This window comes from Rhamphochromis longiceps, linkage group LG7 (genome assembly GCF_057381845.1).
Source record: "Rhamphochromis longiceps isolate RC_006_pf linkage group LG7, R_longiceps_female_GT1.1, whole genome shotgun sequence".
Classification (NCBI taxonomy): Eukaryota; Metazoa; Chordata; class Actinopteri; order Cichliformes; family Cichlidae; genus Rhamphochromis; species Rhamphochromis longiceps.
The window spans coordinates 53,815,281-53,841,166 of NC_140563.1; the positions used below are offsets into that span (position 1 = coordinate 53,815,281).

Genomic DNA, 25,886 nt, shown 5'->3' on the forward strand with positions numbered 1-25,886 from the left:
TTCCAATATGTCAGTGCCAGTGTTGTAACGCTATCTCATTCTAGCTCTATCTGATTCGTATGTAAGTAGGTCAGCAGTGCAGGGTCGGGCGATGAATGGGCTCTGTTAGCTGAAAATCCACAGGCTCAAAGCAATTACGCGTGAACACCGGGGTTTGGTCCCAAATTTCGCGTTTAACATCTGGCTTTTGACCCTTTAGCTCTTCCCCAACTTGCAGACCAAACATTTTAACAATGAATAATTAGCCTTTAGAGTGTTACTGGATTTTTTTTTTTTTTTTGTATATATTAGGATCACTTTTAAGAATCTAGAGGAAGTCCTATCCCCAACCTCACTTCATCAGTGCTACACACACACGCACACTCACAAGTTTCTTATTAAGCAAGCTATCAGAACAGAGGAAATGAAACTGGTTGATAAATAACTGCAGCTGGGAACAGTTTGCTAGCAAAACAATGAAACACATTTACAGTGTTCAGATTTAGAGTGGTGTCCTATTCCTGTGGGATGCCTCAGAAATGACCTGCAGCAGTCCCAGACACAGGCGCTCTTTTGTCACTGAGTGAAGCACTAACGTACAGAATGCCAATAAATCCTCAGCGTGCCAGTTATTTATCAGATTCATACAAGACTCTAAATATGTTGTGCTGCATTACCACTATAGAGCATGGGCATCAGGCGTATTTTAAAGATAAAATCTTTGTAATATTACTATTAGTTGCCCATATTTCTCCTAAAGAAAGGCAATATAAAGTATAAGCCTACGTCTCATGAGACAGAGGACAGGTTTTGAAACTAAAAGGCCTGATTTGGCAAAGCAAAAAGATCAATAATGAAAATAAGACAATAGGAATGTATAGTAAAACCAACTAAGAGGATGACATAAAATACACCAGGAATTCAAGAGCAGGATTAGACTATATATACATTTCCACATGTCTGTCTGTCGGTGAGCCTGTGCAAACTGTGCCCGATGTGGACTTCTGCTGCTGTTACCCATCTGCTTCAAGGTTTGATGTGTTGTGCATTCAAAAGATGCTCTTCTGCATTGTGATTGTTTGAGTTACCATTGTCTTGGATATTGTTTTCTGTGTTGGACCATTCTCTGTAAAGCCTAGAGATGGTTGTGCAGGAAAATCCCAGTAGCTCAGGAGTTTCTTAAATATTTAGAACAGTCCATCTGTCGTTAACAACGATTTGGCGTTCAGTCACTTAAATCACCTTTCTTTTCCATCCCGATGCTCACTTTGACAAAAAGTGAAAACAATAAACACAATCACAATAAAAGGAAGAAAAACAACAGATGCTGAAGACTAGCCTAAACTCAATCACAGACAGTGAAGCACAGAAGGCATAAGCACACAAACACAACAGAGGGAAATCAGTTTGGACACAATGGGAAAACAGCAAAACAGAAAGAAGAATAATTTTGCAATCAAAATAAGTCCAAAAATACCAAAATAACTGTACTAGAATAATAATTAAGTCAAATATGAATTTAAAACTCAAAAGCCACAGAAAATCCTAGAACTGTGGTATCACTATTTAACAGTGACAAGCTTGTGTCTTGCAACAAGCCAAGAGAAGAAACAATGAAAACTAAAACAGAGTGTAATTGGTTCAAATGTCAGTGAATTGCTTGAAGTTTCAGTAAAGCAGTTGTTCCCAAACTGTGAAGCTGACCCCCCTGGTGGGACAGAGAGCCATTGCAGGGATGGCGCTGACAGTCAGGGTAAATGCGTGGTGGAGCGAAGCGAGCACAAAGTGTGCAGAAGGGCAAAGAGTACGCTGATGGGTCTTTATTTTACTTACATTTCAGCTTTGATCCTTTAAACTACAAAAAAGAAGAAGCTTCCCTCTGAGCTTCTTGGACACAAGCTAACATGGCACAAAAAAGGTGAAATTACCTTTACCATGAAGTAAGTAGTTTTACTTTTAAGTTAGTATAGTTTATATTATTGCTTGAGTATCTTACCTACGTAGAAGACCCAAGTGTCAGAGTATTTCTTAAAATTTCTCTGAGCTGATTGACCTGAGCTGCTTGCATCTTAAACAGCACACCTCGACATTTGGTGTTACATTTCTTTCACTATGCACTTCCTGGTCTGCAGCATTGCTTCAAGCGCATCTGCATGTCCCAAATCCATCCTTGCATCCATTTCAAATCTCACCACATCCTGAATCCACCCCTACAAAGGTTTCACAGGGCCTGTCACCCTCGTGTTGCTGTTGCAGTCTTTGACATTTCACCTATTGCCATAATTGGAGGGATCTAAAGGCCCTATGTGTGGCCCTCTTATCCCCACTATTGTAAAAAGTTGGGAGCTTAAATGAGGAATGAACTTTTCGCTTTGGCTTTGCTGCTTTACTCACCCAGGATGCTGCCTCAGTGGAATCCATGCATTCTGATCGTCCCAAATCCATCCTGTAAACACTGCATTAAATATTGATCACGGGTATCATGCAGAACAACGTTTTATTTATTTATTTATTTATTTTTGCTGCGCTAAGGCTTGTGTGAGGTTTTCTTCCTAATGAGACATTTGAAGTGCTGCGAGTCATCCTCACCACCACAGATTTGATCAAAGCTTTGGAGATTATTGAAATTAGTGGTGCATGACAGGCTTTATTATAATGATCACCGAGGAAGGCTTACATAAAATACACACAGCGGTTAATGCACATATTCCTCCGCTTGTCCTGAAAAACCTGCAAGGCGAAGTAGAAAAATCTGCTGGAAGTGATAGATGTACACATTTTCGGTCCAAAAAAATCAAACAAACAAAAAAGCCTAGAAAGGAAGTCGGTTCTTTCTTTGAAGCCTCAGCAGGGAATAATCCACGGATGACCGTAGCTGTGATCACCAGCTGTGATCTTGCCTTTTGTGAAGCATCTGTAGAGCTACAACTGTTTACACTATTAAAAACATATTGTACTTTACCTGTTGTGTAGCTTAAACAGACATCCTTAAGGACACAATCTCTCACACACACACAGCCCACAGCTCGGTAAACAAGAAAGCATGGCTGCCTCAATGAATGTGTCAAAATGCTTTGTGCCTGGCTCCATTAAAAAGGTGCTCTCATATTGTGTAAAAATAGATGGCATGTGGAAAATAATAATAACCTTGCACGTAAAGAGGGCGCCTCTTACACTTACACTATGGTATCATTTAACATTTATTTTTTTATTTTAAATAATACAATAAATATACTACAAACGAACATTGGCTTTGGTAGAGTTACAAGTTCATCAGTTTCTCTCCACTTCACAATTGTGGACATGACCTTTTTATTCTTCTTCTTCTTCTTTTTTTTTTTCCATCTGTAGCAATGAAAAAAAAAAAAAAAAGCTAACGTATCCTGATGAATAACACATGGACCGGAGATCATGCCACGCTACAAAAAAATCATAACAAGAGAAAAAACTTTACAATTTCATGCATACAGATAGGTTTTAATGCTTCAAAAGACATACAAGAGTGGATGGCCACAGTAAACTTGGATTTATTGACATAAAAACCAATATATCTTCTATCCTCTGATCCTTACACAGGTTTGACAAAACTGTGAAAAACAAACAAACAGAAAATCTACAAAATGAAACAAAGACAAAAAAAAAGAAAAAAAAGAAAATAATGGCAGCATCACTGCTGGTTCTGGAAATTTACAAAATAATTGTTTGTTCTTTTTAAAAAAAAAAAAAAATCATTATAATTATTATTGAGAGCGGAGTGTTAAATTTGGATTTACTGCATCAAATGAAAAATAAAGCCAAAGATCTACAAGCATATTGAGTTATCTTAACAGAAAAGGTTCAAGTCACATATTTAAAGATTTTTTTTCTCTTTTTTTAAAAAGGAAGCCAAAAAAAAAAGAAGAGCTGTAACAATTCTGTGGTAGATACTAGTGGTCATAAGCATAAAGAGTGCATAGTTTGAACAAAGAGCAATATTACAATAAGGGCAAAAAATAAAAAAAGAATTATAGACCGATAGGCAAGTTTTGACGCTGCATGAACAAACCGTTCCATCTGGCTAATCAACAAGTTTCTCGAGTTGTTTTCCCATAACAAAAAAAAGAAAAGAAAAGAAAACCTTTGGTGGAAGGACCTTCTAATTTGCACTGTATCCATTTGGCCCAATTGCAACATGTCCATCTTTTAACCTAGTTTCATGTGGCACACATGATCAAAAAAAAAAAAAAAAAAATGCAGCGTCACAGAGCATTGATACGCAAAGCCAACAGCACCATCTTAGATCCCTCTCGTCATTTCCAACATTTTTTACAGACCCATTTCTTATCTGTGTGGTCCGCTGAAGCAGGAGATAACATGCTGCACTGATCTCAGAGTGGCTATGTATGGGAAACAAACAAAAAAATAACGGCATGCATAAACCACCACTGGATGCTCAAGCGAGTCAAAGGGACTGGTGGCGATGGAGTTACTCTCAGCACAAGTTTTCCATATTTCAAACACAAAACTAGAAAAAATACATAGCACCACAGAAGAGAGAGAAAATAGCACCTAGGTTTCGATTTCTTTGTGTTTTCGTTACAATGTGACATCATCACCATCATCATCTCCCACTGCAGTCAGATTTCAGGAAACGTGAAGAAGGCTTTTATTAAGTTAAGAATATTGCCACCAATGCGGTTTGTTCTGTTCAGAGGACACAAAAAGGAGGAATGTATTTTTTTTTGTTCTTTTCGTTTTCTGTCTGCAAATTAACTGTCACATAATAACAGAGCTTGTTTTCGTCCTTTATTTCCATTTTGTTCTTAAATTACAACAAAGGCGTGCTCCACAGTTGCAACAAGACAGGACTCACCACGGGGTTGGGGTTTGTTTTCTGGATTTTGATTTTACAAGTCGAATTCTCTCACTTTTCTACTATTTTGGATGTCGTCCATGCGCTCCTACCTCACAAATATAGAAAGTCACATGCATGTTTTGAAGCCAGAAGCAATAAAAGATACCCAGAAAAATATACAGAATGTACTTACAAACATAAAAAAAATCATTTATATATATTTATATATATATATATTTATATATATATATATATATGGCCCATCCCAAGAGAATGGGGAGACAATTATGCACAAACAAAGCTCCCGTAGTGAAATGAGCAAACAAACTGAGAAAAAAGCAAAGCCAGGGAGATGAAGGAAAACATGAGATCAAAACTAAAGCAAAGAAAAAAAAGAGCCAAATCAAATGGAGTCCAAGGCACATAGCGCGACCGTCTGGAACGGCTGCGGCTCTCAAGGTCGCCTTCGTTGTTTGGAACAAAAGTGTGGTGACATGGGGCTAGGTTTTTGTGTGTGAGTGAACTGTATAGGAAGGAGGATCTGACATCCAGTTTCAAAACTTGCATGTGATGGAGAAGGCACACTGAGGTTTCAAGGTTTTTTCCTCTGTTTCCTATAAAAAAAATTTCACCGCATTCTCAACTTGATTTCATTTTACTTTATACTTGTTGCTTTTTGGAAAAAAAAAGTAACGTTTTTCTTTTACAAATAGAATCGTCTTATTCTTTTTCATCAATTGTTTTTGAGAAAACAAAAATATGCTTTTTTTTTTTTCTTTCTCCATTTGCTCAGTTAAAAAGTCTTAGCCGATGAAACAGACGGGCCCCACTTCGAATCCGAACTTCTGCGTGGGGCCGCCAAAATCGTTGAACATGACGTCCACAAATGGCACCTGTTCCACCTTTGGTGTGTTGATCTCAAGTACTGTCTTTTCATAGCCCTTTTTCAGCTGTCAAAGAGAAAAGACACAGTGGGGTTGAAGAATCAGTGTGCGGAAAATATTCTTTTCAAAAAAAGAGAAAGAAACACCACACACACACACACACACATTTGCTGGACTCCTGCTCACGCAACGACTACAAAGATACTCAAAGCATAACTTTCCAACAGTTTCCATCAAAGGAACCCAGCTTACCTCCCAAAAAACACACACCCACACATACGCACACACTTCCCTGACTTACCGCACAGCCATCAACTAAGGCGCGGATGTAGGGGTTGTTGTCATAAGACATCTCCTCATCGTTGGAGCCCAGGAAGCGGATGGCCTTGTCATAGTTGTCCTGCTCCTGGTCGTGCCATGCCACCGATTGGTAGCAGTTGTATGTCATGTTCTGCCTGGCTGCTGCGCTCAACAGCCGCAAGAAAGTCATCTGGACCACACCGATGGGATTGCCCTCGGCATCCACATAGGAAAGCTGCAAAAAGAAGACATTTCCATGTTTACACCATGCAGTTTCCTCTGTCACCTGGAAGCATTTTTTATGTGTTGACTATTGAAAATAGTCAACCAGACAAAAAACTTGATGTGCCATTAATATATAATATGACTCAGCATATAGACCTAGTAGAGCAGTAAGGCTGGCATTCATCAAAATTAGTAATAAAGACCTTAACCAAACAATGCTAATGTCAGTCCAATACTAAAGACGTTTCATTAGGCGTTCACAAATATGTCGTTCTTTCTGTCTGTAAACGTGATAGCTTGAGAACTTTTGAATGAATTCTCATTAACCTTTGTAGTGGTGTAGAGTGGACTAATGTTAACAGACCATTAATATTTGTCTTACATCCAGGTTGTCAAGGTCAGCTTCATGATTGATTGGTTGGAAATTGAGGAAATTAACTTGATTTAACTATGTTTCTTTCAAGTTTGGTGTATATTATCAATATGCAGAAAGGACCAAGCTTTAAAATGTCACATCCGACCTCTGACCTTTCCTTCAAGTTCAATAGAGTGATCTGAAGGTCAATGTGATAATTATAATATATAGAGCAGTAAAACTATGTTTCTTACTGCCATTGTTTGTATTGATAACATCTAGGCATATAGGGATTCGAAATATCACAATACTTTGGATATCTAACCTCTTCTTCAAGTTCAAATAAGGTCAAACTTTCATTAAATCCCTTTTATCTTCAAAGCTTTGCTAAAAAATTCTATTGCCTTTGTTTTTATTGCCAACATTTAAGAAATTACACTGTCATATGGGAATTATAAATACTCTATTATAGTTTGCATCTCAATATAATGTCACATTTGACCTCTGACCTCACTTTTACATTTCACATCAGCCTTTCTTTGAAGCTGACTCCAAAATGTGGGATAAATTTAAAAAACAACTGTCAAGTTAGTCATAAGTATACTGCAGTATAACATTATATAATGAGCTCAAGTTATAAAAATATCTCCCCAAAATGCTGACTTTAACTAATTTAATTAAATGTAAATTTTCCTTGTAATTTTGTTACATAAGTACAATGCAAATTTAATGAAATCTGGTTCAATGAAATTCACTTGATTGGTACACATTCAGTTTGTACTGAGCACATTTTCCTTAATGATTAATTATTTGAATAATAAATAAAAAAAAATAAAACTTTGACTTGATATATTTCAGATACATTTTACTCAAAATTACTGCCTCGTGTGTTTCGAGAGTGAAGAAATCTTTTTTTTAAACTATTTCAGTTATTTACAAATCATGACCTACTCATACATATTGTTTGTGTAATCAAAGTAAGCATCTCTCATGCTACCCTTACCTATTTTGTTACTGCACTACAAATTCATTAAAATATGTTTAAAAAGAACAAAGAAACAAAAAATGTAAAATGTGTAAAAAAAACAAAACAAAAACAGCAACAACATTAAACATGGCGCCTAAAATGGAACCAGTTGAAGAGCCCGTGCAATTAGTTTACTGACAGCGTCCTCTTACAATCAACAGGCTACTTATGTGAGACCTGCGGCACATCTTTCTATGAATAACAGACCTGACCTTAATTTAGATGTTAATTTGGCCCCACCAATGTATGAACGTCGCAAACACAAGTGCGAGAAGAACAATGGAGAACTAATCTGTCTCTCCTGTTCTACGCCTTTTGAAGGCTTGTTTTTTTAAATGCTTTTCAGCAGCACTTGACAAGCTGACTGGGCAATACTCCAGGTGTGACAGAACAACATCAATCATAACAGAAGCAGGAACATACACGGAGCATTTCCTCAAAATAGCAATGCCCTTTCCCATTTTGGAGACGATGAAATATCAAACCAAGACAGGGGGTAATTTAGTTTTTAGTGACCTATCTGTGACCTATCTGTGTTGTGTAGTTTTATAAGAAAAGATCAAAAAGCACATATTCAGCTGCAGTTCAATACACATTTAGTACAATTTTGAGTGTTTATAACAGCATCGCTATCAGGCGTTAAACACACTGTGCTTATTAGTGCTGTAATTCATTGTTGGTTTGGGTCTTTAATGAAATCTGCTGACAACGAATAAAAAATGTAATTACCAGCCTTATCCTTAAGTAACGTACAAATATGTGTAAATTTTTAGAAGAGGAGGATAAGTGCAGACTATTTCCAAGGCCTTATGCCCGGGAGCTGCACTGATGTTCAAGGCTTAATGCGGAACAAATCTACCTTCAAAGTATAAAAAATAAGCATAACTAAAGAGCTCATTTAAATCGTAATTGTGTGATTATGTAAAATATATAAGCGATACGAGCAAATTATGGTAAAATCATGAAAATGTATTGTCGTAATAGGAACTATGTGGCAGTAATGATATGTTAATTGCTTGCTAATTAGCCTATAATTAACCCAGCATCCCTGCTTTTCAGGCTCATGTTACAAGAAGGAAAACAAAAAGTCGCATTAAGCTGATTATAGTAATCCTGACTGACTGACAAGACAGCAGATTTTGGAAACAGTTGTATTTCATTTTAATGTCCGTAAATGACTATTTGCATACCAACCAGCAGGAATCCATTAGATCCACATGGTCACTTTGTCTTTCAGACAAACAGGACTTACTGAAGACTCATGCACATGCGGATCCCTTCCATGCAGCCAGAGCAGCAAACTGTCTGTGTGTCTGTTCGTCTATTACCACTCATTCTTCCACGTAAGCGAAGGTCCATGCACACACACATGCATATAAAGAGCCCAGAGTGCCGACACTTTGACTTGACGCAATCTCCAGCTAATAATGAGGATAAATGATCTAATTTGATTTTTTAATTATGAATATATTTTAAAAAATTAAGACTGTTTCTCTGTAATTTATGTCTGTGAGTGTCGGCACTGTGGCTCAAACTGTGGCTGAGCAGGTCCGTGCTTTTCTCATTTACCCCACCACTCGTCATCCCCTCCCTCCCGCCCTGACCCGTACAGCGTGTGAATCCAGCCTGGCATCATCATAGGCACATTACCTCTTTATCATCACAGTCGCAAGTCAACAGTGACTGAGTACCCAGAGGGCCCCTGGGTTGTGACTGAGTGCCTGACCCATTTGACTCAGAGGTACTCTCCAGCGTTTAAGGGAGAGAATGGGAATGTGAGTGCAAGCTGAGAGAGAATGACACTTGTGTTTTGCCATTTGTGGAGGACAGATGCCCTGCTGAGGCAAGAGCTTGTCGAGATCACAAAAAAACAATAACAAATGTGTAAGCGATGCATTCAGTCTGAGACGTTTTGTCCACACTAATAAATCAACTATCAGTGGATGAACTAACAGAGCCGTGGGATTGTCAAGGCACACAGTCACTCTTTAAAGATGCTCTCTTAATGTAGCAGAGGTATGACAAGAATTTTTACGCACATTGTTTTCCTTTTTTTTAGACTAAATATGTTTCTTCACCAGATTCCATTTCTTGCTTTGAATGGTCCACAAACCTCTCCTCCATTTCCGTGTAAGAGCATCCGACTATGTCGTTGGACTGAAGGTGAGTGCAGCTCATGCTGAATCATGCAACTCAATAACGAAACAACCAGCAAGCGAGGAGCCAGTCGATACATACTTCACAGAACCAGAACCATGCAGAGCCTCAGGCACACGGAGTCCAGACCTGAGCCAGGACTCCGGGACCGCGGGCAGCAACACTTACCAGGGAACCTCTCTTGTAGTGACTATACCATGTGCCTGGCGAGTCTTTGGGCCATTTTGCCATTTTGCTCTGTAAAATATAAGAGGCATTCAGGGAAGGGAAAGGGACTTGAGAAAGTCGGGGGTCTGGCTTACCAGTTTACCACGTTTGAATTCACTGAACCAGGAACCGGGATTCTCCTTTAGCCAGGAAGTGAGCCTAGCCTGGGGGCATGGATCGACAAAGAGGAAGAGGATGGAGGAGGAGGAGGAAAAACAGCAGTGTTATAAGAAAAGGAAACAAGATCCGACAGAAATCCCACATCCCCTCTCAGCTTTGTTCTCTCGCCTTCTGTTTGTCCTCTGAGGAGTCTTCCAAAAACCTGAAACAGTTTCGCAGTGAGACCGACCGACTGGACCAGGGAAGAAGATTTTTGTAAGCCATTATGCTATTTTGTACTGTACACACTGGGGCTGGCAGCTAATTGCTGCTGAAAAATTCATGAGTACACAGTGATTAATTAAGAAATGATCGCAGGCAAGGAGCTCTGATAGTGGGGGCCTCCATCCCTGCTGCTCGGTGTCAGCGCCGTGCAGCCATGGTGCACTAACTTTGTTACGCCATTAAAAGCTGTGAACTGGCCAACGGGGGCACAGCTCTAATGGTCTCAGCCATGACAATGATGAATTTCTCTATAATTAGAGAGCAGGGTCTGATATGGGGCTGTCATCAATGGCTTAATGCGTTAATGAATGATGGGCCGGAGATCGCTTATCGCTGGTTGATGGCACACATTAGACCCACGCTGCATCCAAGGTGACCTTCACTTTTTTTTTGCCACGGTGCACAGAGTGGAGGAGAAAATTCAACCTTGAAGGCAGCACTATCCCTTTGAGGATCTTACAAAGCGTGTGCTCTTGTGACCACTGCGCCCATCTCAAAACGCGCATGGGAGTGTTTGGATGTCTGAAAGCAAAAAGACAGACAACGCGGGCTTTTCTTTCTCACAGCCCTGACACGAATGAGAACAGCCCATCACCAGCGCGCTATAAAAAGTCTGCTTCATTATTCCGAGCTTAGGCAAACTCCCGCTCCTCTGAGGCTTGGTGAGTGGGATCATTAAAATGGCTGTAGCGCGCCGCTATTACACAACCCCCGACTCGTCAAAGACAGTGTTCCCAATGTTTCACCACTCCGCTGTGCTACACTCCTTCACGCACTCATGCATAATGAAGCAAAAATCTTCTCACCTGCCAAAGGCTTTTATGGGTGATAAAGTCCTTAATGTCATTCTATCTAAAAATGGTTCTGAAACAACAGAGTGAATGTGAGTGCTTGTCTCGCTGCAGGACTAAAAGGAGACTTTTGCACGCTAGCAAAATAACTCGGTCCCTCTCGTGGGATATGCAGGAGGAGTCCTGGTGAATCATCTCCCACATCTTCTTAGAAGCAACACACTGGCTAATCTCGCGGAGGCTAATTATACGGGTAAATACATTTACTGTTGTATATAGTGTTGCTTTGGCATGCTCAGGTTAGTCCCAAATGTGAAGGGTAAAAAATTTTAAAAGGCTTATCGAGAGTGCTCGGCTCACATTACCCTTGCTGTCAATCTTATCACCAAAATAGACGATGAAAATAGCAAAGATTTTGTTTTTTGTTGTTTTTTTAAGGCCCAAACTTTCTGTTTACTGTGTTGTCATCTCATGTTGTGCGATTGCATTGCTTGTATACACACAGCCAGACTTACCCCTCCAGACTTCTTATCTGGGAAGATGCAGCTCTCGCCGCTTGCTGTGAAGTTGCAGTAAACCTTGAAGGAGTCCCGGGAGCAGCCCTGGTTTGGATCAATCCAGTACTCACCTGGACAGATAAAGGAAGGGAGAAGACACACAAAAACACACCCACGCACACACACACGGATGGGAGAGAGAGAGAGAGCACAGAATATATAATTCAATATATATATAGTGTTTCATTGAGGTCAAGGTAAGGCTAGACACTGGGTGTGTCGTGCCTCTGTGTTTACATCTTCAGTTCACATTAGACACATTCTAAACTGTGGGTGTTTTTCTTCTAAATTAGCATTGCTAATAAATGCATAACTCATTATTTAATTTCATTATTTGATCCTATTTTTTAAGGTTTTGGCTTCGTTTTAACAGCTGCCAAAGCAGACAGCGATCAGGAAACTGGAGCAATTAGAGGGAATTGAACCTTGGATGTTGTGGTTATGCGGTATGCACCTCACTCATTAGCATGCCAGACATCCCAGATGGTTTATCAAACATTCATTTTTGAAAAGTAAATCCTGCTGTTTGATAACATCATCACCTAGAGATGGATGATGCACCGAGAAGTGGAAAAGTACTTTGTTTACTAATTAATTAGTAATTAACTAGTCCGTATGTGAGCAATTGCAAGTGTCACGCTCCTGTGACGGATACACTGCAGATATAATACGCCTCTGTATTACAAAACAGAATTAAACAGTGATTTATATTTGGACGTTTGTTTGTGACTAACAATTATTTTCATGATAAATAAATATTAGAAAAACACAGGAATGCGATGGCTTGTTTTGTCCAGTCAACACATTCAAATATGAATACAAAAAGGTTTTTAATCTGCAGGCAGATTAAGAAAAAATTACTTAATTTAATGCATTATTATATTATTAATTTATTTTTGGTTTTTGTTTTGTTTTTAGTTGTAAGCATCTTTCGGATTTATTCATCATGACCCATTATTAAAGGCTGGGTTTAAGTTATGCAGGGCACATGACTCCCTGTATATGTTACAATATAGAAATAAGGGGTGACAAGTATATCCACCCCTGGAGCCCAGATGTGCATGTTGGGGTGGTGGAGGGGTTAAAAGAGCATGTAGTGAAACAGGAAATATTGAGTCAGGCTGTATTCTTCTTTTTTTTGTTTGTTTCACCATTAACATTACATACCCGATTTGTGGCCAGTAACACTGACTTTCTACAAACATTTCTAGCTAGCTGTGTTTGATTTTGTTAAAGTTTAAAAGGCGTAAAGAAAGAGAATTAAACAAAGCACCAATTTGGGCTAAATGTAACACGAACCATCAGGGAAATCAGGGTGGCAGAGCTGCAAGTCCTTGCAGGTACGTGCAGGGTTGCCCTGGGTGCCCAGTGGGTGCTTCATCTGCTCAATCTCCAACTTAAGAGAGTTAAGTGAGCCAAAGATTTCCTCCATGCCGTCATCATAGTCTTTATAGTTGGCATCCATAGCTGCATCGTCCACCATCTGGCTGGCATCGATGTTCCTACGTGATCGGCCCTTAATAGGAGCCTGGATGGGGAGTGGGTGGATGACATCACCAGGAGGTCCCTTTTATGGAGAGATGACACGAGAGGAGATAAATGTCGGTTACTGTCAACCAAAATTATAATGACTGATTTCGTCATTTTGAATTTTACTGCTCAAAAAGTAGAGCATCTACTTACAGGAGGGCCAGGAGGTCCAGGTGTACCAGTCTCTCCCTTTGGTCCAGTTTGACCCTGAGCAGGACAAAATGAAACCAGCGGTTAATCTTCGTAAATAAGTGTCATGATAAATGCTTGCGTTTTTTTGCAGCTTTTGGTTAATCACTTACCGATGAGCCTTTAGCTCCTTTAGGACCCGGGGGACCCTAAAAACACAGAGACAATCAAGTGATCAGTACTGGCTCAAACATTACATCATGAGTCTATAGTAAGACACACGTGCTAAGCTTACAGGTAATCCAGGGGGGCCAATGGGACCAAGTGGACCCGCAGGACCAGCAATACCCTGAAAGAAAAGAGAAATTGCAAATCCATAAATGTTGTGTGCCAAGAAAAAAAACCTTCTTTATTCCTAAGGCAACAGTATTGACTAGTATGAAAGATATTAACACCAGTGGTACCAATTTGCTCTTGCTAAATAAGGAAGATCAAACAAAAGTCTGTCAATAGCTAGCTGACTAATGGCACAAACTGAGCTGCTGTTCAAAAATGTAGGTGCAGTGTTGTTTACTCACATTGTCTCCTTTGGGACCAGCTGATCCAGAAGGACCAGGAAGGCCTCTGTCACCTTTCTCTCCCTGTTCACCTGGTGGTCCAATTAAACCAATAAGACCTGGATGGCCCTGAGCAAACAGAACAACACAAGCACATGTAATCAAAGCAACATTTAATGAGACACGTTCCAATCAGAGGAGTAAGAATTTGATGGTCAGTGGAAAACAAAAAAATAAAAGGAAAAAACAACTCAGCAATCACTAAATTGGTTCCTGAAGTAGCTCACCTTTTCTCCTTTGACACCAGAGTCTCCTTTCAAACCAGGTAAGCCAGGTGGGCCCTGTGAGAAAATGTAAGCTGTCAGATCCAGTCGCACATTATATGAGGCATGGCAATACAAGTTATTTCTACTCACCATAGGTCCGGGAGGTCCATCTGGGCCTGGGGCACCAGGTAGACCTTGTTCTCCCTGCAAAAACATTTGTAGAGTTTTTTTAACCCCACTTCACAAGAAAACCAGTTCCTTTTAATATTCTGGATTTATTTAGCAAATTAGCGAATCATATATGCTGTTTAAACAAAACCACACTACATAAAGGTATGACAGTGATGAATCGCTGCGAGGCTGAGAAATAAGATACTTACGACAGCACCAGGGATTCCCCTGAGACCTTCAGGACCTGGCTTTCCGGGTGATCCTTGAGGACCAACGGGACCTGTTTTTCCAGGGGGACCTTCTAACCCAGGCTCTCCCTTTCACACAGGAAAATGATTCACACGAAAACATTTGATGTTAGCTCATTTGTTAGGTTGTTTTACTTACACAAAAAAATTTTTGTGTTTTTGGATGAATTACCTTGCCTCCCTTCTCTCCTTGTCTTCCCTCAGGTCCTGCAGGTCCAGGAGGCCCCTATTTAAAAAATAAAATAAAATAAATTAAGCAACTTTTTAACATTTTCACAAGGATAGGAGTAAGACAGTGCAGGGCAGCACTTACTCTCTTTCCTGGTGGTCCAGCAGGACCAGATTCTCCAGTTGGTCCAGGTGAACCCTGGTTTAAAAGAAATAATTCAACATTGAAAAGACTATTTACATTTCTCAGTAATGACATGCAGCAGAGTGGAAAAGAAAAAATAACACTCACAGCCTGACCAGCCTCTCCATCATCGCCCTTGTCACCCGGTAAACCGTCTAAGCCCTGTATTGGAATTGAAGAGGGTCTCAGTCATGATGTTTTGCAATAAAAAGTGCATAAAGACTTAAGTTTGGATGGTTTATTCACAGAACAGCTGCCATACGTACAGCTGGACCAGGCTCTCCAGGGGGGCCGGGGTCACCAGGGAAACCACTTGGACCCTGAAAATGAATAAAGTTACATTTTTTGTTTGTTATTTTTTAGACATTTACTTTTAAGTAACTATGATCGTCCTCTGCTTAATGACTTATGTTGCAAAGTGTATTTTAATAAAAAACCTGGAACAGAACTTACTGGGCTGCCTTTTGGACCATCATCTCCTGGGGGTCCCTTAGGGCCTGGAGGTCCAGCAGCACCAGCCGGACCAGCCTCTCCCTTCTCTCCTCGTTCTCCTCTTGAACCCTATAATAATATGCAGCATGTTACCAGTGCAATTACTTGTATAAGCTAGAATTCAGAGTTGCTAGTGTACAACATGAGGAAAATGGCCTGTGGAAGATAAATACAATCTCTTTTTAACATCATGGACATTATAGATAAACTCTTTGTTGTGTTTTTTTTAATAAAAATGAAATGAAATAGACTGAGATAACTCACTGGTGGGCCAACTTCTCCCTGAGGGCCTGGCTCTCCCGTTTCACCGGTATCTCCCTGAAAGAGGTGGGCAACAAGGGGTATTAGTAGGTGAGAGAGAGACATACATTACAAGTAAAGTGATTTGTTGATCTTCTGTGGTTCTAAAAATCCCATAATTTACTGCAGCCCCTCACTGTCCCAGTGTCCTTGTCACCAAAAATGGGAATAGAAAGAGATGGCACAAGAGATTTCAATTCATCAAGTGCAGGCAGACTGGGTGGCAGGAGCAAGGACGGCGCTGACCTCACTGTTCTCCCTGGACCCTGCCCATATATCTTGTCCTCTTCCTTTTGCCTTATTGCCCTGTTGACTCACCTATATGCCAAGCACTATCGTTATTCACTGCCATATGAGACTACTGTCCTCCCTACTGAGGTCTACCACACACGTGTTTAGTGGAAGAATATTAGCCCATGTCATGTTTGGGAAACAAGGATGTCAGTTGATGGCACAGCTCTGCAGAGCCAACGACAAGCTGCACAGTGACTCGTTATGATAAGCATATCCAGATTCCCTCTAGCATGAACAATAGCTCTGTGTTGTGAACATCAACTGATACTCTAAATTAGTGTCTGGCTGTTTTCCAAAATCTGCCTCCATGCTGTCAAGAAATTCCCTCTAAGCAGCTGGTATGGCTGTTTACAAGCCTCACTGATCCGCCTGTATTAGCGGCGTACGCTGCTGTTTTATGCAATGCTGCGCCTCCGAAGCCCTGCAGAGGCCTTGACTCCATTCTTATGATGACCTTCACTAAGGACTGCTGAGAATAGGAAAACCAGGAAAAGGCAGCTGCTCATCACAGACACAGTGAGGGATGTGTTTACCAAAAAAAGGCCAGGACTCTGTCGCTTGGCAGCTCCCTGGGCTGGATAATAAAATGCCAGCTCAGCTGACGCCCGATTAGCCCAAAGACCGCTGTGTTTGCTTGCACAGAAGCAGGACAGGCTATCCTCGGGGAGATTAGAAAGGAGCAAGAGGTGATTCTATTGACCGAACCAGATAAAGCAAATTATACCATCACCCTGGACAGCAAGCGCTGAAAAACAACAAAAAAACTGCCCAGCGCTGCATTCCAGCGGCTGCAAAAACTACCAAAGGAGGCCTCGATGATGAAGCAGCAGCAACAAATGAAAGCTGTAGCCGCCTTTAATAATGCATTTATCTTCTTAGAATTGCAGTAAGATCTTTTTGACAATTTATTTATAATCTCTCCACCCCAGCAGCAGGCTACTGTCGGGAATGACACCCTGTCCATTCGATTTGGCGTGCATCTGTCACTCTCGAGTAGGAAAAAAACATCCCAAATGGTATCATATAAATAGGCATGTGAAATATTAATAGCTGCAAAAGCCTTTCAAGAGGTATCAGTCTTTGTATAAAACACAACCCAAACAAACTGCTTAGCACAATGAATCTGACTTTTTTAAGTTCGCTTCTCCAAGTTAAAACTTTTTCTCTATGACAGGTGAGTCTGAAAATAAACATACCCAGCACCGCAAATATATCTATAACGGAGGAAAAGTTCGATCGTCAGGAGTCTAAACGGCTGATATGAATGTGTCATATCAGAATTTCAACTCATTAAATATTGATTATGTTATCAGCCTCAAAAGTCCCACTACTGACGGGACTAATCAAACTACATTATACACATGAATGGTTGAGTTTCCGGCTAAAATCATTCCATCCAAAAAAAAAAAAAAAGAAAAAGAGTTTTACCTTTTCTCCAACAGCACCAGGGTTTCCAATACCACCGGGAGGTCCCTGAGAACCGTCGGCTCCCGGGGGTCCTGAGGGACCTCTGGGACCAGGGGGACCTGGTGGACCCTGTAGGCAACAAGCAGAGCCACCTCAGTTTAAGAAATGGAATTCATCTTCATGCTCCTTGTAGTGTAAAGGTGCTCAATGATAACACAGTCAGAATGCGCACAAACTAAGCTCTTACCATTTGACCAACATCTCCAGTTTCACCTTTCTCGCCAGGTGGACCAGGTAAGCCCTGAAAGGTTAAAAAATTATTTAATCAGATCTTTCTAAATAAAACCATGGTTGAAGTTTGCTTAATACTCTAGTTCGCACCTGCAGACCAACTGGGCCTGGAGGTCCGGGGAATCCTCTGGATCCTTCATCTCCTTTCTGGCCAAACATACCCTGCTGACCTCTGGGACCAGGCTCACCATCTGCACCCTGCACAGCAGAAGAGATAATGAGATAATGAGAGTCAGTCTGCTAACACATAGATAAGGCACTGAATAATGTGAACACATAGCTCAAAATGGACACTTACAGCAGGACCCGGTGCTCCAACAGGTCCTTGAGGGCCAGTAGGACCGGGTGGACCCTGCAGTTGGGGACATGAAAAAGCGTAATTTTGTCTGTCACTCAGTATTTAAAATTCATGTATCAGCCTCAGAATTCTAGAAAGCAAAACAATGAATAAATGATGTGTTTTCTACAGACAAACTTACATGTTCTCCTTTGTCACCCTTACTTCCTTTCTGGCCCGGCTCTCCAATCTCTCCCTGTGAAGAGAGCATCAAAGCGTGAAACAAAAAAATAGCCAGTGGTATGCACATAAAAGGAAAATAAAACTTTGACAATGAATATTCTTAACAATCTCTAATTTGCCTGAACTGTCCTTCCTTTCAAAAAACATTGTTTTGTACCTTTAGATCTGCCTATAGATATCTCAATTACATCACTCCTTCCCTAAAAAATATACTTCTGAAGGGGGCTTATCGTGATGGCTGACTCAGTGACAGAACAAGCAGCCAAAACAGAATATATTATGACTCCCATCAGAACCTGTTTAAACCAGAATATACCAACTGAAGAACCTTGTACTTTGTTCCCCCCAAATGCCTGTGTGGGTGTTAAAAATAATGCTAATAACCACCAAAAACCAAAGGCATTTACTTTGGTGTTTGAATCAGAAAAAGCTCTTTCTGTGGTGGCTTTAGTCTCCTAAATAAAGGCCTTGGACTTATCCATTCCCTGTGAGCTGGGCTTATAATGAGAAAGTGTCTGAATGTATGTAAACATTATCTGGCAAGATCGTTTTTTATCTGCATGGCAAATACCCTCTGTATTCTCTTTGTCCGTTTACACCACGGGGAATGTTGTAAGGCCAGTTAAGAATTGAGGCATTCTTCAAAGGATGAGAGATTATCCTCTGAGTATTTCCGCAGCTGATCTTCCTGCAAATGTTTTAGAAGGGATGAGCAGTTGCTTGGATCTGAATACTAAAGGGTCACTTTCACCCATCCTGTCGTTGCCTCTCTCTCTGTGTCTGTTTGTAAAGACGGGTACAAAGCAGCAACAAGGCCAGTTCTCCTTTTAAGGATCTGTTAATCGATGCAAACCCTGTCAGACAAATTCCCCTCACAGCGTTTTAAGGTCACAGAGAAAGAGACAAGAGGGTCTGGCTGGGAGCCCAATTGCAAAGTTTAGTGTCTAGTTTAGGCCTGTGCGTACACAGAGAGACACAGATTGTGAAACAACAACTGCTCAAAAACCAAAAAAAGAAATTTAAGTGCAGCTTTATTAAATTGCATTATATTTTTCTTCACGTGGATACAAATAAACCAAAAATACTATTGTACCTTGTCTCCGTCCTCTCCAGGTGGGCCAGGAGGTCCTCCAGGTCCTGGCAGACCAACAGGTCCCTGAATACCATCTCTTCCAGCTGGACCTTGAGGTCCTTTCTCTCCCTAAAATAATGATTGTTGACATAGAGCAACATTGTGTTTGTCAGTGAGACAAAAATGTGCAGTGTAGCCATGCTATTCCTACAATGTGGTGCTCTTACCGGTCCACCTTTCTCTCCAGCAGGGCCTGGAGGTCCCTGGGGGCCAGAGCGTCCTGGGAGACCTGTAGGTCCTGCTGGCCCTGCAGGACCACGCTCACCAGGAGAACCCTACAGCAGTACCACACACTGTGTTATTAGCTAGCTGGTAGCTAGTTATCGAAATAAGACACCATTAATATCAAAGCCATCCAACACAGGAAACTAAAGCATAATATCAGGCACATCAAATAGGTCAGACCTCCCTTATGTAAGTAGCAAACAGTGCATATCATTATATTATATAAGGGTCTGGAATAGCTGAGGGTAGGAACTTTACTATGAAGATATCAGAGATGCAGAGAGAGTACAGAAGGTGAGAGTGACAAAGTGGGGATACGGATGCGGTAAATTGTACTCACAGCAGGGCCAGGTGGGCCAGGAGGACCCTCATTCCCTTTCAGGCCATGAGCTCCCTGCAGATGAGAGTGAAATAAAGGCCTCAGAAAACAAACACATCTGTTGGGGAAGCACACATTCTACCTTACACTGCACTCCTTATCTGCAAAGAGGCTCAGCATGAGATGGAAAGCCTCCTATAGACTCCAAAGTGAAGGTTGAGAGTTGAAGGGGAAAACAGTTTGGCAAAACTGCAGCAAACACCCAAAGGAGCTAGTGCATCACATAAAGTCTGAATCCTAAGGTTAATGAAAAGGCTTTGTAATAAAATGGCATGAAGAAAACAATATAAGTTGCGTAACTACCAGGACACGACTTTGTCAAGTTAGAATTATTTGAAAAAGATAGAAAAATCAGCCAAGAGCAGGCTGTTCCTTTACTGACGAGTGGATCTGATATCATCTCCATTTCTTGAGGTTTACCGCATTCTTACAGAAATTTAATAGTCCAGAACTATTATGCAATAACCAAGCTGTGAGTGATATTGATTTTGTCACGAGGCTTTAAACAAAGCAGAAGGCAATACTAACCACAGGACCAGGCAGACCTCTCTCTCCAGGGAAACCTCTTTGCCCAGGTGGGCCATCTTTACCAGACGGGCCAGCAGGGCCAGGATCACCCTGTAAGTGAAATGGGAAACAAATATGAGCTTTGTAGTTACATACATGTATTTTAATTAGCTGACAATGTTAAAAAAAAAAAGTTCACTAATAAATAGAACTTCAAGTTTCACCTTGGCTCCTTCTTTTCCTGCAGCTCCAGGCAGACCTTGCTCACCAGGTGGTCCCGGGGGTCCAGGGTGTCCACGTTCTCCCGTTTGTCCAGTCTCACCTGTTGGTCCCTAGAATTGAAAATAAATAAATATATCCCATTCAACACTAAAGTATAAAACCAAGTTACAGAGGAAGTGTGAAAAGAGGGACAAAGCAGAGAGCAAAATCAGCAAATTAACACAAAAATGATATAACAATTTTTCCATTTATTAGAAACGTGGCGAGGAAAAGCTGAACATTTGCTGTGTGGGAGGCTTACTAGTCATTAAAGCCACATACAGCTTCATTATTATGAATGTCCTCAGCCGGCATTAGCAGAACGGCTGGGAGGAAAAGTCTGTTAAACATTTATGCATAATGGATGAAGAGCCCATTGCAAATATGAAAGAGGATAAACAACACTTAAGTCGTGGCTCTTGAGATATAGGTAAGAGGAGCTAAATCGATTTTCATTCACCGAGCAAAATGCTAAGAAAGCATTCCTAATGACAACTTATAGGTTTCTATTGTGCTTCTGTGTGTGAAAGGTTTGCAATTCTGCAAGAGCCTAATTTTTCGAAAAACAATGCAAATGCATATTTAATTATTTTTTGTAGGAAATTGATAGCTATTTGTTTGCGCACAAAGGAATACAGTGAACAAAAAGCTGTGCGTCAATGAAGCAACTAAGAGAAACACTCAATGGCTGTCACTCACCTGAGGTCCAACCACTCCTGGAGGACCAGGAGGGCCTGTTTTGCCTTGGAATCCCTGTGTATTATAAAACGGAAATAAAAGTCATAAAGTTGCCTCAGTGGATGTAGATATAAGATAAAGAGTTGAATAACCAAAGCACAGCACACTCACAGTTTCTCCTCTCTGTCCAGGATGTCCTGGCAATCCGTCTTTCCCTGCAGGTCCCTGAGAATTTCAAACAAATTAAAGAATTTATATTAAAGGTCACACAGAATGGAAAGACAAAGGGCAAAGGTCATATTTCAGTAGAGTGTCTGGACTTACAGGGGGGCCCTTTGGTCCTGGGAAACCTGTTGGTCCCTGAGGCCCAGGCAATCCCTATAAAAATTTAAAAAGCACATAATTGAGTTAAGAATCGCGTGTCTGATCGAAACCTCTGCACGTCCCGAGAATAAAATGACTCCTGGTGATGCTGTTACGGTACGTACCCTCTCACCGGGAGGTCCCGGTGGGCCGTCATTCCCTGAGTTACCCTGGACACAAAAAATAAGGAATCAAATGTGAACATGTATAATGACATATTTCAGAAAGTGGCATTAAAATAAATACTAATACTCACCTTTGGACCAGCTTTTCCTGTCGGTCCTCTTGGTCCTCTCTCTCCTCGAGGCCCCTTAAGAAAGAAAAAAAAAAGCTTTTTAACAAAAAAAAAGTTTGTAAAGGATGCATGTGATCTGAAAAGCTTGGTTATTGTCTCAGTGTGGATTCCCCTTCGAGCACGTTCAGGTCGAACGGCCACTTTTACTCAGGTGCCAAGTTCGCCATCTGCATGGAAGCACGAGTCTGCTGAGTAAGACTAACCGTTGGTCCTCTCTGTCCGCGTGGGCCCGGCTTTCCTGCTGTTCCCTGTGGACACGAAGAACACACACAACGATCAAAGGAATGCCACTCACATTATTAAGATCCTGCATCCTCTGGAAGAATGACTCTAATGCCAGGAGACAGAAATGTTTGCAAGCACAATTGAGCCATTTATGAGCTCAGAAATAGTCTTTTTATAATAAAATAGGATTTACTGTAAAAAAAAAAAAAAGACCATTAACATTTATCTTCACTTACATGTGAAGTCATTGCCACCTTGGAAAATGATATTTTAATAATCAATTATGCATGATATAGCAATTTTGCAGCAGTGTTACAATGACACTGGCTACATACAAATTTAATGAGGAAAACTATTAAATCTTTTATGTAGCTTTTTAAGTTTCAAACAAGTGTTGTGAAACTATCTTAATAGCTCTATTATCCCTTTCTGTCTCGGAGCTGGGTCTCATAAACTTTACAAATGTTTTGTGAAGATGACAAAGCTTAATGCGCCTTGCTCCACTCGTGTTGACAAACCATTACTCTTGCAGGCGAGCTAATGACCCATCCCTTCGACAAAAGAAAATGAAGCATTGCTCAAAGTGATAAACAAAGCTTTTGGGGTATCCAAATGAATTGTGCAAGTGGTAATGAAAAGCAATTGCAATGGTGAGCAATTGTGTCTCTGTTGCTTTGTGTTAGAGCCATGCAACTTCCACTAGGTTGATAAATCTGGAGCTGGGACGGGAGCCTGTCTCTGGCGGTACGCCTGTATCCAACCCTTGAGGGAATGAGACGAATATCAAGAAGTCTATCTACATACATACCCGAGTTCCTTTCTCTCCATTGGCACCAGGGAAACCTTGGAAACCCTGGGATCCCTGTGTGTGAGCAAGAGAGCAATTAATCATTTGAGAAGCAAACACAGTCACTATATTCCTTGTTTATACCCTTGGCTTAATACATTTAACAGAAGACTGCATGCACACAAGTAACAGCATTCCTTTATTGCTATTGTATCAGCAACTGAAGGCTGACACCAAATAGCATATTCAAATCCCCAGCTCTTTGATCAGGAAGCTTCAAGCATGTCCGCTTGTCAGACTGCAGCTTTGCCTCAGAGAGGCTAAACGATGAGCCATCAAAAAGTTCAGCAAAAGCAGCCTGCACATGCACGTGTGTGTATTTTTTATTTTCCTCGTTCTCTTTCAAATACACACAGAAAAGCACGTTTTGGTCAGGTTAACTGTGTCTCTGTGAGTTCTAACATTAGCTTAAATTAAATTGTCAAGTAAGTTTAATAACAAGCAATGTTGGCCAAAGCAAGGAAATAAGACATAATTTAAATTATTACACTGAATTAAAAGAAAGATAAAGTCACATTAAAGCACAATTTAAAAAAAACTGTTAAAAAAAAAAGAAAGGCAATTATTTGAGAATAATTTGGGATTATTAACACCATACACTAAACAACTTACACGTAAGTAGACATAACCTGAAAAGGCTTATGAATGGAGGTATATTTTCAGCCACGAAAAAACTATTGGAGAGCTAGATGATCAGCAATTAAACCAACCTGACAGGCTCTGCAAATATGGAACTTAATAAAATAGTAAAAAGCAGCAGTCGACTGACCCTAACAAGTGTCACGCAAGTTCATGTGTCCATGAACACAGAAAGCTCTAACAGATAACACAGAGCTAACCCAGGGACTGGTGGTGAAATACTGTATGTTCATCTAGCGGCATCATTGGTTTCATTGGTGCCTCGCCCAAATTAACATACAGTAATTACTGTAACCGAGCATGGATATGGTAAAATCAGTAAATTAATAACAATGCTCTTTAGCAGTATAAATGCAATTACCTTTGGTCCTTGTCTTCCTGGGTATCCTGGCAATCCAGGAACTCCGAGTTTACCCTGTAAAAGAGAAAGATTAGTAAGTATACTGTTATAGACGGTCCTGACAGGAACTTATAAAAGTTTATCAAAAAGTATTTACAAAAATTAATTTACTACTTTTAACAAAAAAAACGACAAGGTTGAGCTCCATGAAACGATTCATCAAATTAAGAGACATAATAAGATTCCTGCTCTATGTAAAAATTTAAAAACTGAACATTTAACGCAGCATTTACTTAATCCACTGATCTTCTCCTGCCTCAAACCAAACTCCTTATTAGAGCCGTACCAAATTATTCCTCTTAATCCGTGACACCTGATAACCAGTGATAACCTCTTCTCATATTAAAAAGACAAGATGTTTCAGACTTTGAGAGAAATGTGTGCTTTTGGCATCTGCCAAATGCATGGCGATGATGGGATTATTTCAAATAAAATCCTGTAAAAAAAATGTAAATAAATGTTTTTAATTAAACATTCTCAAGCCAACAGAGGATTTCAATTGGCATCAAATTAAAACTTATAATTACAACGTCTAGTAAGAGTCTGTTGATTTATAATTTAATATTAACACTGTCTTTGCTATAGTACCTATAATCTACACATACATTATACTGTATATGAACCTTCTCTGTACCCAGCTGAACTACTACACTCATCTGAAGGGCAGCAGGACACTACAGCCATTACACAGAGGCTGCCAACTGTGTTTACTGTGATTAGCCAGGTTGCTACAGAGTAGCCGCAAACAGCTCTATATACATGAAGCACTCTGCTTATAAATCTCATCAATCCCGAATTCCACAGCCTCTATTTCAGCTATGTCTGTAGCAAAAGCAGTGTCTTAATTTTTTTTTATTCTTGCAATGCAAGAAGTATTTATAATGTTGAACACAAGATGTTTTCATGAACTACATAAACCAAAATAGCAGCACTTGTGAAGATGCCCACACAGTCTAAATAGGGTTTACGAGTTATCTACAGACTTTCTTTACCTCGCTGATCTCCTAATTCCATGTACATTCCTAACTTAATGCAAGTAAAGAAGGCTGGCTCTCTCCCACAGTATGCTGTAAGCTCTTTGCATCTGTGAGTTTAAGTAATAAAAACTCTGTTATTCTAGCGAGTAACATCTCCATTAAAACGTGCAGAAACACTACAGCGGTATTTTTAGAACCGGATCAGTGTGTGGGGAAAAGCTGGTGTGAAGGCTATAATTAGGCATGAAAGAGACTGCTGTTAGCTAATGTGTGACCAAGATTCGGATGGATATCTGCTTTTTAAATTACACTGTGAATAACAAACACAAGTTTCGCCTGTCCTCACTGGATAAGGATTGGACCAGTCAAGCAATTACTCTGCCTCTGTTTAAGTCAGTTTTTTTTAAGAATCTCACCTTCTCACCACTTGGGCCAAGAGGACCAGCATCTCCTGGAAGCCCGGAACGACCCTTTGGCCCCTCGGGGCCATCTTCACCTCTGGGTCCTGCTGGTCCAAGTTCTCCCTGGAAAGCACAAGATGTAAAAAATACAAATGCCATTAGCCTGTATGGTAAACAAACAAACAAACAAAAACAAGGTACTTGAGCACATCTCTCCCCTCAGGTTTTGCAAAGATTATTCTATTGACTGTGCATTCACAAATTATTAGCATCAGTGGGAATATTTTTCCACTCATATAG

General features: G+C 40.4%; 1 protein-coding gene across 3 annotated transcripts in view; it reads right to left on the reverse strand.

The window, feature by feature from the left end:
- Positions 1-3,695: 3,695 nt before the first annotated feature.
- Positions 3,696-25,886, reverse strand: part of col5a1 (procollagen, type V, alpha 1) — a 74,867-nt gene continuing 52,676 nt past the window's right edge. For 2 of the 3 annotated variants that reach the window (XM_085414303.1, XM_085414301.1), the window contains exons 30-66: positions 25,602-25,709; positions 24,170-24,223; positions 23,131-23,184; positions 22,301-22,345; positions 22,059-22,112; positions 21,928-21,972; positions 21,764-21,817; positions 21,611-21,664; positions 21,461-21,514; positions 20,725-20,832; positions 20,522-20,611; positions 19,955-20,008; positions 19,557-19,664; positions 19,351-19,458; positions 18,217-18,270; positions 18,036-18,089; positions 17,828-17,935; positions 17,694-17,747; positions 17,468-17,575; positions 15,710-15,763; positions 15,407-15,514; positions 15,220-15,273; positions 15,062-15,115; positions 14,915-14,968; positions 14,774-14,827; positions 14,563-14,670; positions 14,333-14,386; positions 14,204-14,257; positions 13,938-14,045; positions 13,655-13,708; positions 13,533-13,568; positions 13,384-13,437; positions 13,000-13,267; positions 11,659-11,771; positions 10,064-10,132; positions 5,999-6,232; positions 3,696-5,763 (exon numbers count right to left, since the gene is read on the reverse strand). In XM_085414303.1, coding sequence (XP_085270429.1) covers positions 5,617-5,763; positions 5,999-6,232; positions 10,064-10,132; positions 11,659-11,771; positions 13,000-13,267; positions 13,384-13,437; positions 13,533-13,568; positions 13,655-13,708; positions 13,938-14,045; positions 14,204-14,257; positions 14,333-14,386; positions 14,563-14,670; positions 14,774-14,827; positions 14,915-14,968; positions 15,062-15,115; positions 15,220-15,273; positions 15,407-15,514; positions 15,710-15,763; positions 17,468-17,575; positions 17,694-17,747; positions 17,828-17,935; positions 18,036-18,089; positions 18,217-18,270; positions 19,351-19,458; positions 19,557-19,664; positions 19,955-20,008; positions 20,522-20,611; positions 20,725-20,832; positions 21,461-21,514; positions 21,611-21,664; positions 21,764-21,817; positions 21,928-21,972; positions 22,059-22,112; positions 22,301-22,345; positions 23,131-23,184; positions 24,170-24,223; positions 25,602-25,709 — 3,045 coding nt within the window. In that variant the 3' untranslated portion in view covers positions 3,696-5,616. Of the gene's footprint in view, positions 5,764-5,998; positions 6,233-9,929; positions 9,999-10,063; positions 10,133-11,658; positions 11,772-12,999; positions 13,268-13,383; positions 13,438-13,532; positions 13,569-13,654; positions 13,709-13,937; positions 14,046-14,203; positions 14,258-14,332; positions 14,387-14,562; positions 14,671-14,773; positions 14,828-14,914; positions 14,969-15,061; positions 15,116-15,219; positions 15,274-15,406; positions 15,515-15,709; positions 15,764-17,467; positions 17,576-17,693; positions 17,748-17,827; positions 17,936-18,035; positions 18,090-18,216; positions 18,271-19,350; positions 19,459-19,556; positions 19,665-19,954; positions 20,009-20,521; positions 20,612-20,724; positions 20,833-21,460; positions 21,515-21,610; positions 21,665-21,763; positions 21,818-21,927; positions 21,973-22,058; positions 22,113-22,300; positions 22,346-23,130; positions 23,185-24,169; positions 24,224-25,601; positions 25,710-25,886 lie in introns of all 3 variants that reach the window. The other variant, XM_085414302.1, reaches the window with a different exon arrangement.